This window comes from Ceratotherium simum, chromosome 2 (genome assembly GCF_057802395.1).
Source record: "Ceratotherium simum simum isolate JZ-2026a chromosome 2, ASM5780239v1, whole genome shotgun sequence".
Classification (NCBI taxonomy): Eukaryota; Metazoa; Chordata; class Mammalia; order Perissodactyla; family Rhinocerotidae; genus Ceratotherium; species Ceratotherium simum.
This window is the reverse complement of record NC_141901.1, coordinates 49474880-49488576: the sequence shown is the minus strand read 5'-3', so window position 1 is coordinate 49488576 and position 13697 is coordinate 49474880. Positions and strand designations below refer to the sequence as shown.

Genomic DNA, 13697 nt, shown 5'->3' with positions numbered 1-13697 from the left:
AAGCACCCATTCTGGGCCTCCCTCCACAGAGTTCACCCAGTTCTGAGTCAATGTGCATGTATGTTTGTGTATGTATTAGTCTGTGTATGAATATATATGTGTGTGTATGCATGCATGCATGTATGATGTATAGGTAGGTCTGTATTTGTGTGGGCAAATTTCATGGCTGCTACACGCTAGCATCTCCCCTAACTTTATTATAAAATGATTATTAAGTTTCTTCAAAGGCCACTCTGGAGTAGACAATGCTTTATAAAACTTAAGGTTTGGAAAGGCAGGAGAATGGCCACCGAGTTGGGGATGATTCCACCACAAGTATCCTTCAGTGTCTTAAATGTCTCTTGTTGATCTTGGGTATGTGCTTTCCTCCTCCAGAAAAGAAAATAAAAATAATACACAGTTCCTGTTTTTCAAAGGTGTTGGGCTCCCAAAGGATCTGCCCATGGAGATTCTGGGGTCTTGGCTGCTGTCGGCTCCATGGTGTCTAGACTGGCCATTAAACCATGTGTACTGACATCTGGGAGGAAGAGCCTGGGACTGCCCCATACTGTCGGCCATCACAGGTGTTAGTCGCCTGCTGATTATTGGGCGAAGGGCTAATCATGTGCATGCTGTGCTCCATCCCTGTAGGCAGGTACTGCCTCTCTCCAAAGGCCCCATTGGAAGGAGAAGAACAGAGTAAAGTGCTTTGAGAGGCGCTCAGTTTTTCTGGGCTTGCAGCTAGCCTAGGGGAAGTGGGGAAATTGTATCCGTACAGATTGTAAGGGTTGTGGAGAGAGAAGGCATTGTAGGAGCTCTGCTGCATGTGGCTGCTCCCGAACATGTGTGGTGAGGAGGAGCTGGAGGCTGCATTGCCTGCCTGCATGACATACTGAAACTGGGAAGTGGGGAAGGACCCCAGTTGGCCACCGTAGGCTTCCATCTTGCTGTTGCTAGGCAACGAAGGAGGAGTTGGTATTCCTGAGATCAGGGATGGAGTCCTCTGAGGCATGAAGGTTTCGGAGGGCTGAGTGGCTGAAGTAGTGCCACTCTGGAGCCTATTGTAGCCACTGTCACTCAGCCCTGGGTAGCTCTGCAAGGCAGCCATGTTGCTTCGGGCACACGGTGGATAATCAGAGAGGTTTAGATTACACAGCTGGCTCTCTCGACAGCCCACGTTGAAAGTGTTGGGGGCCAGATGAAATGTTGGAGGAGAACAGGATGGAGATAAAAGATGAGAAGAAGCTGAAGGGGATGGTGTCCCGGTGCTGGAGGTGGTTGGGGAAGTGCCTGTGCTGCCCCCTGAAAAATAAAACATAAACACTATTGAGACAGAGGCCTTTTAAGATGAGTCTGTCTAGGCCAGATGCAAGCTAGGCAGGAGGTACCCTCGAATGTCCAAGATGGGCTGATTTTTACAAAACCATTGCTTTCTCTTAACTCAGCAGACTTATGCTAAGTGATTCTATCTGTGCCCACGTGCACAGGCACACACACGCGCACACACACACACACACACACCACTCCAAAAGAGAGGACAAAGAGGGTGACAAAAACCACTAAACTCTTTTGTTTCTCTGTGTAAGACTCTTAGTATTTTTTTTTAAATAAATAAAAACTGTCCAATATTCACTTTGCCATTTCTCGCCAGCAACTTCACTTTCCAGAAAACCTCTAGTAATCAGCATTAAAATCCACTTGCTCAACTTTTCCCCTTCTCGGTGGAAATGCATTAAATATGTACTTTAACCTGCACTGTTGCTTACTTCACTGTATTTAGTCTTCTAGCTAAAAATATAGGATACCAAATCTCAGGACCTTGCTCTCAGTGGAAATGGGATACTGGGGCAGAGTGCCAAGTCAAGGTTGAGGCCTGGGAGGGCTAAGCAGATGGGCCCAGGCAGTGGGAACTGGGATATGGAATTGAAGTTCTGTCATATCAAAGACATTATGAGCACAATTATAAGAGCTAGTTTAACATAAAGCAACACTAACCCAAAACTAAATCATTATGATCCAGAGCAGCTCTGCTAATCTCCTTTTATAAAAGCCTGTCCAGTCTGAGACCGGAACGAAGACTGTAAATGTAGTATTTGGATTTTGGATATTTATGAGGACAAGAGGCCAAACAGGTCATAAAGTCAGGAGATCTGCATTCTACTCACAGCTCTGCCTCACTAACCCCAGCTGTGACCCTGAACACATCACTTACCCTCTCTGGGTTTCAGTTTCTTTATCTTGAAGATGAGAAATTGAGTTAGATCAGTGGTTCTCAAGCTAGGAGAAGCTGTGAGCTAAAAAATGCTCAAGTTCCAGGATCCCATGTCAGACCAACTAAATGAGAATCTCTGAGCGTGGGACCTCCATATCCATATTGTTTTCAAAGCTCCCCACATGATTCTAATGTAGAGCCAGGGTTGAGAACCAATGATACAACCTAAATTCCTTATTTCATAGGACCCAGAGTAGTGATTCTTAAACTTGAGAGAGAGAGGGCTTGTTAACACAGATCACTGACTCCACTCCCAGAGTTTCTGATTCTATAGGTCTGGGGCAGGGCTTGAGAATTTGCATTCCCAAAAAGTTCTCAGATGATACTGACACTGCTGGTCTAGGCACCACACTTTGGATTGGAGGACCTGCAGGTCCCTTTCATCTCCTAAAGTCCCTGAATCTGTATTTGAAAGAGTTGCTCTTATGACTTACAGATATTAGAACCGGATTGGTGGTTGATGCACCCACAGACCAGATGAAGGGCCAGGTCAACCCAACCTACTTCAAATGTGTTCTCAGTTTAAGAAGGCCAAAAATTACCTTTCCAAGCCTCCCCTTTGCCGGTGCTAGGAAGCAACAGTGCAGCATCCACTTTCTGTCTACCTCATTGGAAGTTAAAGACGATGGTGAGTGCTAGGGCTGCTGAACCTTTCATTTTAGTTCCAGAGTGAGTGGCTACTTTGTCTTCCATAGGGAATCTCGGTGATAAAATTCCTCCTTCAGGGCAAGGTTGGGACTTTCCCAGAATTGTTGAGAGCTATGATTCCCCAAGGGGTATGGTACCTTTGAGTCATCCACAACTCATGTAGGCACTCTTAGAACCTGAGCTGTTCTAAAAGGATAAAGGACTTTCAAGTGGAAAGGAGCAGGAATAAGGTTTTTATCAGTGAGGAAAATGTAAAGAAAACCAGCAGGATTCCAGAGATATTGGGATAAAAAGAAACCAACCACAGTGTGCCAGGGAGGAAGGTCCAGATGTGAGAGCTGAGAGGCAGATGCCTCAAAGAGGAACCTGAAGTTAATTTTTAGTAGGAATAAAAACCCTCAGCCTACATCCACAGGTATGGTAATAGTATTGGCTACTAAGTAGAAATTTGCTCTTGTTAATAGTTTTTTCAGAGTTAAATTTTTACAAAGCCCAACTAATATCATCTCCCCCTTGGTCAAAAAAATTTCCTCAATGAACTTCCAAGGCTGAATTGGATTTAGTTATAAATAGCTGCTGATTTTAGAGTCATTTCAGGAAATTCTCCTTCCTTGTTTCTTGATCATGCCTTAAATTCCTTTAAGAGAGGTAAAAGATTTTTATCCCAAAAATTGAGATAAGGCCAACGCTGTAGATACCACTGGGAGAAGTAAGCCAGTAGCTGACCATGGTAGGAAGAGCACCAAGCCCAATTCTAGGTCCATTGGCCTCCGTCCAACACATGACCACAGGCAAGGCAGGCTACCTATTAATTCTCCTCATCTGTGAAATGAGGGGCTCAAACTGGTGGGCTTCAGTTTCTGTCCTTCTCAGAATTATATCTGTGTCTGAGGATTAAACTTATGCTAAAATGTGAATAGCCAATAACAAGTACTTTCCAAGGAATCATTTTAATATAACGAAGGAGTTCTGGAAGGAGAGGCTGAGAAGGATGAGGAAGAACATCTCACGCTCCTTGTTTTTGTACCTCTGAATGGCCTAGCCTGCAGGGCCTTACGAGAAGCTCAGGAATTCATTTTCTGCAAGTGTGTGGTTCCTCTTTGAGGCATCCTACCCATTTTCCTCCTCTTCCACCCTAAATGCCATGAGCTTCAGTGAAATAAGTGCTGTGGCACAAATGGAGAAACTTGACTCCAGCTGTAAAGAGATTTGTGTTTTAAGGATCTGTATCTGGTCTCCTCTCTTTGAAAGTCCATCCTTGCTCTCCCAGATCTGGTGTTTACGTTGTCCCCAAGGAGACTCCATGTTTCGCACACTGTACTGTCCTGTTATAGGTACGCTCCATCAGGCGCTGGCCTGAGCCCTGCAGCAGGAAGTGCAAGGTGGAGCAGATGACTTTACAACTCTAAATGGTTTTCTCGGATGGCCCAAGATGGAACAAATGGTACTGATTTAAGGCCTCAATTGGTTTCGCTACAAAAAAATAAAAAGGGAACTATTAAGAAGTTGCAGGGATTTCTGCTGAGCAGATGAGAGACACATGTTAAAAAGTTTGTAGTCAGCTTGCTTTGGCTTTTAAATGACACTCACTGGAAATGAGACTTGGTGGCCTGCTGAGCTTCAGGGGTGGGAACCCCCATATGAACTAGTGTTTGAAGGTGGAGAGCAAGCCTGTCCAAGAGAAGGTCACATTGCCCCCATGCACTTTGAAGTAATGCTCTTAATGCACTTAAAGTACTCAATACAGATGATAGCTATTTTTCAAAATCCACATAGAGAAGACTAGGGTATTCATTTTGCAGAGAAGCAAACCCAGATACTGAGAAGTCCTTACTCTCTTATGATCTAACAGCTTGTCAGCTGTTAAACAAGATCGGGATTGCCAGCCGAGTGCTAAATAAGCATAAGGAGGCAGTCTGCCCTCCCTGTGCATTTCAACACTTGGCTGACTAGAGGCCTCTCATCACAGAAGAGCTACGGCAGGGTGGGAGGCCAGGCCACACTGATACAGAGAGGTCAGAGCTGCCTCTCAAAAAAAAGCCTGCCTCCCTCCCTTTCCTGCATAGCACTCTTCCCTTTGCCCTCATCCCCTCTGTATCCACCACGTCCAGAATGCTCTGAGACTCTTGATTTAAACTTTATTTAATGGATGAGCATGGACTATAGAGTCAGACAAAGCTGGTTCCAATCCCAGCTGTCTTACTGATTATGAGACCTTAACAAGTTAGCCTCTCCATACAAATGGAATTTTGAATATCTACCTTGTAGGGATGTTTTGAAAAATAGGTAAAATAATATATATTACGAAGTGCACATAGGCATTAAATACTGTTCTCTTCCCTTCTATCAGTGAAGGAGTGAAGGAAGGAGAGAGGAATCTTGGGGCATTTGGGTTCTAATGGGGATGGCTCTCAGGTGTTGGCCTCTGTCCGTGGAGCTGAGCATCTCTGCTCTCCACACACTGATGAGCATTATATCACAGCTAGAAGCCCAGATTAACAAGCTAGAGGAGCCTGCATGGCTGTGAGATGGAGCACTGGGCATCTGACAGCTATGGGACCACCAGGCCCATATTCCCAAAGGCTAAACCAACTCCATTCCCTCTCTGAACTATCTTTCCCTCTTCCCTCACCCCCTGCCTGGGATGGAAATGGGATGCCGCATGTCTCCATCTCTTCTCAGATCAAGCAAAGTGGAATTGAACACAAATAGGTAGATTGATGTCTTTCCAATATCCTCAGAGGCCTTGATCCACTTCTGGGAGGTGATTAAAATGTAACGCCTTAAGTAGCTGAAAACTCGCTGGCGTTCCAAAACCAATCCCCTATCCACCCTGCCTCCCTGCATCCTATTCTACCTGGGACCAAAGTGAGGAGGTGCTCATTAAAATTCATATTCGACATTAAGCTGCTCCAATATTCAAGGCTAACAGCCAAAATAACCAAAAAGAATACATGTTTAGCAGTGATTCCATACGAGGACAATAATCTAGAATATACTTGTGTGCCATGAAGACAAGTTAAATGTGACAGTGAAAATCCTGAATACCGAACCTGCTGACTTTTGCATCTTTAAATTGATCACTTCCAGATTGTAATATGAAGGCTTTCACATACAGTTTTCCTTTTGGGTCTATTTTGTTGTGCTTTTTTTTCCGAAAACTGAAAAACAGTAAAACAAAATCCCATCTGGGCTAATAAAGAATAAATTTCCATGTAATTACTTGGTTCCACAAGCCAGACTCTTCTCTCGTATAACTTGATGGCATCTGTCCCCACAGAGTGCTGATTCACTGTGTGTCCTTTAGTAGCCTTCTTTGAGGCTTTCAAACAGGTAAGAGGTAAAATGTCAGCACCCTGAGGACTGATTCCAGGGAATCAACCCAGAGGCCATAAAGTTAAATGATCACAGCCCTGTTCATCTCAACAGAGGAATTACCCACAGTTGAAATGAGTATCCTTCTCAAAATGCAAATGTGAAACATTATAGTGCTAATGGGAATTGTATGATTCCAATCTTAGACTCCTAGCGCATCCTTCTGCATAAAGTTTAAAGATACGCATAGATCCTAACCTCTTCCTTTTAAAATGGCTTTTAATGTATTCACCCAATTCTCATTTTTCACATTGGTCCTCTGTGCTCTGAGTTTTCCTGCTTCTTAGATGGCCCTACTTGACACCCACCACATTCCCTAGGTGGACTGCCCCATTTTTTCGCTTTCCATTAACTCGTTTGTTTTCTCTGTTGTTTTACTGCCTTCCTTGCTGCAGTGCACATCTGTTGTTACTGTCATTTAGAACTAATCTGCCTCTCTCCTGGCAACAGGACCCAGTTTTCCCACTCAGAAATATCTCCTCTCCCACTCTTACCCTTTCACCCCTACCTCCAGGGAAGGTAGGTGACTCATGCCTGGACAATTGAGGCATCATATTCCCCACCCCCACCCCCACAGTAATTGCTTCAGGGCTGACCCAATTAGAGTCAATGAGACTAGGTGAGAGTTTGCTAGAAACCTTAGGAGAGAGGCACATGACCTTTCCCATCAGATTTAAATCTAAAAAGATGTAGGTCCAGCACTGCTGGCAGCTATGTTACCACCATGGGGAGCCTGAGAATGAAGTCAGGTGAGAGATGATGACAGTTTGGAGTGGAGTGGTGGCAAGGGAGATTAGAGATGTGAATGGATTGGAGGACTTGGTAATGGTTGGTTATGGTGGTTGCGGAAGGAGGGAAACATCAGGATGACAACGGTTGGTGGTGTCCTTCCCCCAGGAGAGGGCGCCAAGTCTGTGAGGTAAATGATGGACTCAGTTTTAAACACATTGAGCATAAGCGACTTTTGGGACAAAACAGAATATGTAATCAATAATTGTTTTAGTGGATTGAATTGAGATGTTCTCCAATTCCTATCATGAGCTCCTCATGGGCATTATTCCTTAACTCAATGATAAATGAGAGCTGCATAAGTTATCTATCTTGGAAGCATTACAACGATCACACGGTACTTCAAAGACTGCTGTCCATTGAACTGTTCTTCTTTCCCAATCTTTTACTAGTATGAACTTGCTCAGTATCTGATCCCTTTCACCGACCAACCTCTAATTAATATAAACCAAACTAATGGAAATCCCGACACCAACAGAGACCCTCAGAATCCTAATTTTTAACTGCCTGAGAAACATTAAAAGACCCAATGGTGTTGAAATCCATCTAGTGATGTCTGCTACCAGTTGAGGAGAAGGGAGGGCTTCTGTAAATGGCAGGTCTCCTCCTTTCCACTGAAGGAGATGTACTGCCAGCTCTCATGTCACTGGTCCAGCATGGTTCCTTTTCACACAACAGTTGTCAGATCACTTGGAGATGCTGCTCACAAAAGCTCTCTCAGTTTTAGCCATACAAACAGCTCCATTGTATATATCATCAGAACATCATCATCAGAACATCATGAGAACAACATGATTGAACTTGGCTATAACTGACCTGGGCTCATATTTCTTTTTTCTTCTGCGTCTGTGTTGCCTCAGTCAACTTCGCCAAGCATAACTTACTTGGTTGGTTCATTTTGTCTCTGCCACTCACGGTATTCAGGCAGAAGCCATTCCTGAAATATAATTCCTATCTCCAGACTCTGCAAAGTATAGACTCCCTGGCTGATTCTAAATGAAGATGTCTGAAGATAAGACAATACACTTGACTTCATAAAAATGAAACATGGACCTATTTAGAGTTAATGCTCAAGCTGTTGACAATAAACCATCAATTGGAAAAATAAACTAAATTTTTTTGTGGAATATTAAAGCTCTAGTAAACAAGAATGCAGAAAGATAACGTGGTCTTGGTGGAAAGGAAACTGACCTGTCAAGTAGAAGATCTACTTTGGAGTTCTCAACTCAGTTCTGCCACCACTTAACTGCAGATACGTTACTAGACTACTCTATGCCTCAGTTTTTGTGTGTGTGTGTAAAAGGCAGAGGATAATGAATCCCAGGCATTCTTCTCCATAAGAGAAAACAACTATACAGAACACCCACTCAATATGTTGTGGGGGTTTTTTGTTTCTTTTATGAAGAAGGTCAGCCCTGAGCTAACATCCAATGCCAATCCTCCTCTTTTTGCCAAAGAAGACTGGCTCTGGGCTAACATCCGTGCCCATCTTCCTCTACTTTATATGGGACGCCACCACAGCATGGCTTGACAAGCAGTGCATCGGTGCGTGCCCAGGATCAGAACCTGCAAACCCCGGGCCACCGAAGCAGAGCACGCGTACTTAACCGCTGTGCCACCGAGCTGGCCCCCAACATGTTTTTTTAAAAAATAGCAAGATTTGGGTTTTTGCAAAACTGTGGCTAATTCATCTATGTGCTTGAAATTTTGTCAACAGATGGGTCTTAATGAAAGAGAAATAAAAATGACAGCAAGGGCAGAATGAAAAACGTATCCTTAACCTCATCCAAGCAGAATGGTTGATCCAGCCGCCAGCAGCAGCAGCACAAAACTGTCCTAGGGCCACATATTTGACATGCCAGATACTCATATGTTTGAAGCAATGAGGTAATATGGACACCTGGGTGAGTCAGTCATTATTTAGATCTTAAGTTTGGTGCCAACATTGCCAATACACTCTTCACCAAAAGGGAATTACTACAAAATCAGTCTGCCACTGACATTTCCACTAAAAGTTCACCACTCTTTACTTCTTCTAAGACACAAAATAGTTCAACACAGATGGCTATGACTCTTTTGTTCATTTTATGAATGATATTGTCCAGAGTTACTGGAACTCATAGTTCTTAAGAGAAGAGGGAATGGGTATTGTTACTTTTACGTCCTTTGTTAACGTCAAGAAACCAAGCCACATATTTTTTAATAATGAGAATCTGGATCAAGTTCAGTGTATGGTTCAAAAAATGTATTCCAATTAAACTATTTAATAGGGTCTTGGCTTTTCCTCTATCCCCATCTCACATATGTATGCAATAATTCCAAGCATATCCGCCCCCCACCAATAAAAAAGGGAGTCACTGAATAAGTGTGACATTTTGCTTCAAAAGTTTAGTTTCTCTTAAACCATTGTTTTCCAAGTGTCAACAATAAGTCTTTATATCAATAAATTTTCAATAGAAGCACCACGAAACCTGCTATGCTGCACACCTAAGCCACTCCCACAGGTTGCCCATGCCTGCACCTGCCCAATGGCCCCACATGCTGGTGAAATGCAGGTTGCCATTCCCAATCATCACTCCACATCCATATCCATACACATATTAGGTGGTTGTGCCCCCAGACATAATCAGACTGTGACCTGCCTACCTGAGCCACCAAGTGACCTCATTCATTGTTCATTAGGCACTTCCTGGGTACCACACCCTGTGGAAGATCTTGGGGAGTGAACAGAATGTCGCCACCAATGCCTGCCCTCAGGAACTGGCAATATCACTGCCAACCTTCTCATACCAGCCTCCATGATACAAACACTTGCTCATCTAGAGCTTGGAAAGTCAATGAGTAAAGCAAGGGCAATTAAGCAAGAAGCCACCTCAGAAATAAATAGAATCAAGTATCTTTGCGTGACACATCTTCATTATAAAGCATGTTTATATAAATGGCCTCACAAAAAAATTACCCCTCTTCAGTAGGTGAGGAAATGGACTCAGAGTGGAAGCAACTTGCCCAGGAGAGTTAGTGGCCATCAAAGATGAAGGCCCAGATTTCCCAACTCCCACAAAACCTCTGCCTCTTAAGGGCCATAAGGGCCTCAAAGCAGTGGTAACACCCTGAATATGTATTGACCCTGCTTCTATCACAGCATTATGAGGAGCAAGTCGCTTCATATGAAGGGCTTCCATTTCTCCTCCACTTACTAAAAAGAGATGGAAATTCTGGATCACTCGCCTCACCAGATCCCTGTGAAGATGAATGGTCTAATCATGTTTTGAATAATTAATCATCGGAAAGGCAATATCTTGTTCCTGATGCATCTTTCTCTAAGGTATCCATATACAGGGACCTAGGGGGACGAAGATGATTTATGATGATGATGGCAATGATAACTAGCATGTACTGAGAGCTACTATGTTTTTAAATGCATTATCTCATTTAATCCTCACAAGAATTATGTTATATTCTCCCATTTTTCAGATGAGAAAACTAAGTGCCAGCAAGGAGGAGGGACTTGGCCAAAGTCACAAAGCTAGGAAGGAACAGTGATAAGAGCCTAACCCAAGTTGTCTGACTCCAAAGCCTACGTTTTTAATCACTATCTTCATCTTAAAACTTGAGAGGGTTCAGTAATTTAAGTTACAAAACCTAATTTAGCATGCAAACTGCTAGACGCTCCCCTGAGAAGGGAATGTAATAGTATTATCAAGTCCTAGAATGGCCTCCCATATCACAGAGCCACAAATTCAAAAATTAGGGTTCTATTAATGGCAACCATTTGATAGAACAGAATAAGCTCAATCTGTAGTTTTGATCAGTGTCCCTTTGGGGCAGAAGGAGGTTAGAGAGGCAGACTCATAAAGCATCTGACACTTTAGGAAGCTTTCATTTGGGTACCCATTGAATGGGTGCTGCGCCTGGGAGAGCCACTGACTGGACTGAGAAAAGGAGTTGAAATCAGGCCACGAGCCCTCTGTACACGCGGCCACAGGTTTCCCAACCTGAGCTACAGGACAAGGGAGATTAGCAATTGAAAGGCACAAAGCAGTGGGAGGAAAGAGTCCACCTAGCCCCTCAACATGAGAGGTCTGTTGTCCCACAGAAGCAAAAAAGGACAGAGCACAGCTGCAGGATTCAGATGGGCTTATAGCAGCCCCCTCCTCACTGTCTGACCTGAGCAATTTATTCCCACTGTCCAGAGCTAAGTTTTTACTCATCTACAAAACTAGAATAGGAAATCTGATAAGGCTGCCATCAGGAATAAATGAAGTTATTATGAAGATCTCTTCAAATACCAAGGACTATGTGAATGCTTAGTGGTACAAATAATAATTTCACCACCATCGTAATCATGAACATAACCTTGCTTTTAGGAAGGAGAGAGAATTTTGGGTGCCAGGTGAAATGCTGCCTCTGGAACCAGCTTGTTTACACAAGTGGTGATGCCCTGGTTATTTACAGAGCCACCTAGTATGTACTCTTCGTAACCCGTGGCCTGGCTTGGGGCCAGATGTGCTATATTCAGCTGAGCTCCTGCTCCCCCCTCAGTGCTATCACTAAGCAGAGGCCTTGCCCAGGGCTTTACCTTGCTGTTTTTGCATGGTGGTGAAATCCTCAAAGGTGAGTGTGCGCACAGGGGGTCTCCAAAACGCGTAAGTCTCCATGATGGCTTCCAGTCCGGTTCTGCAGAGAGAAAAGCCAGCAAAGGAAGTTGTAAATAATCCCAAGAAATACACTGAGTTTTTGAAGATCCTGAGGTGGTTTGTCTGACAAGTGGTATATACATAAGCACCAAGAGTATCACCACTGAGGTAAATTAGTCTGGAAGAGCACAAGGTATAGATGACGCTGGATTGCAGGAAAAAGAAATTAACCTAATTCAGATTACTCGCAAGCAAGTCATAAGTGTGATGGAATTTCACTCTGATCTTTCTTCAAAGGAGATTTGGTCTGCATTAAAAAAAACATGTTAAATGTTAAATGTCAAGGTGACTAATATCACGAATAGAGTTGAGCAGAGAGTAGCACTGACTGTTTCTCTAGCACAGGACGATGTCATCATCCTTACCACAATGCATACAGCCTGTCCCAGAGTCAACTCCACCACTGGGTATGTGGAGTCAATGAAACTGTCAAGTTGCTGTGGCTTTAAAGGCTTCTTAGATCAGCAGAGACAAGAAAGGCAATAGAAATAAAAGCAGAGGTAAGCAATCAAATACAGTTGAGTTTCTGTTGTAACAAGAAATACCTACCTGAAGGCAAAGAAAGGGTTTGGTCCCAGAGATTATACCTTGAGCAAAAAGACCAATACATCTCTGCAAATATTTATCTAATATTTTATAATCTAATAATCAAGCTGGTCTTGAGGGTCATTTACTTGGGACTGTCAGATTTCAGGAAACATCGAATATTTTACAAACACATTACTTTAAGGCTTCTGTTTCATTGATATTAAAAACTCCATTAATTGAACCATGTGCACACTGTCTACTTTGCCCTTCAATAAATTCTCTGTCATATAGATAAGGTGCTGATGGACATTGTTTTAACATAATTATCCAGGTTATCTGACATATTCTTGCTGATGTTCCATATCCTCAAAACAGAGTATTGGTTGGGGCTTCATTTAAAGCTTTGAACACAACTTCTGATTATTGACTTAATTCTTTAAAACTAACAGCTTCACTTCTATTTAAGTGGAGGGAGGGAATGTTCAGGGACTATGGGGAAGGTACGAGAAGGAGGGTAGAAAAGAGTAGGCGGCATAAGTTGTTTCATTGCAAAGTCACTGGAAGGTAACATGGTGCCCCTTCCTGGAAAAGACAAGCTTTCCCTCTTGGGATGAAACTTATACTGCCTGTCCTTCTCCTTAGATAATACATTTCCAGAGTTCTCTTCAGAAGAGTTTTGTGCACCAAGAATAAAGTGACAAGTTTTATTTTGAGTGAGAATAAATATCCTTCCCTTATAAATAACTATAAGATCCCTTGAGGTTCTTCTCAGATGAGCTGCTGATAGACTGATTGACTCTTTGTGTTGGAAAATTTCCTCTCTGAACAGGCCTTACTTGCACAGTTAACTTTCTAAAGTCTTCCCTGGAAGCTTGGAGGCTTTAAATACACCAATGTTGGCAAAACAAACTCTGTATTTTTAGAAGACGTTGAGAGGAGAGGGTGTTGCATGGTGTTTATTAGCTGTTAATCTGTTAAAAGTAGGAATAGAAGACATGTCCACATAGTCACCCTACATTAATGCTGAATACAGTACATGGAACTATTTGTGGAGAGAAAGTGTCCAGGCCATTAGGGAGTCCAGAATAATAAGGGGATAGGCAGATAAAGCCATGCTGAGCCTTGATGAATATAAGAAATAGATAGGCCAGGCTTAGATCTTACTGCCTTGTTTTGGAATGTTGGCGGCCCACCAGAACATCTTAGGATTCCCTTTAATGGCACAGGAGGCTCACTGCAAATGGCAAGGTCTTTATTGTTCCACCTCCTATTCCATTCTTCCCAGGAACATGTACCAGTGGTGGGGACAAAATATTAGCTCAAGGACAAAGAACAGTCCCTTCTCATTTCATCATAAAGTGATAGAAGACTGTGAAGTAGCAATAATACACTGATAAACTGCCAGTATC

The 13697-nt window shown here is 43.1% G+C and overlaps 1 protein-coding gene across 1 annotated transcript in view; it reads right to left on the bottom strand.

The window, feature by feature from the left end:
- Positions 1-496: 496 nt before the first annotated feature.
- The window catches only part of TBX15 (T-box transcription factor 15), a 99396-nt gene continuing 86195 nt past the window's right edge, over positions 497-13697 (bottom strand). The window contains exons 7-8 of the mRNA XM_004420601.3: positions 11643-11740; positions 497-1281 (exon numbers count right to left, since the gene is read on the bottom strand). Coding sequence (XP_004420658.1) covers positions 497-1281; positions 11643-11740 — 883 coding nt within the window. The remainder of the gene's footprint in view (positions 1282-11642; positions 11741-13697) is intronic.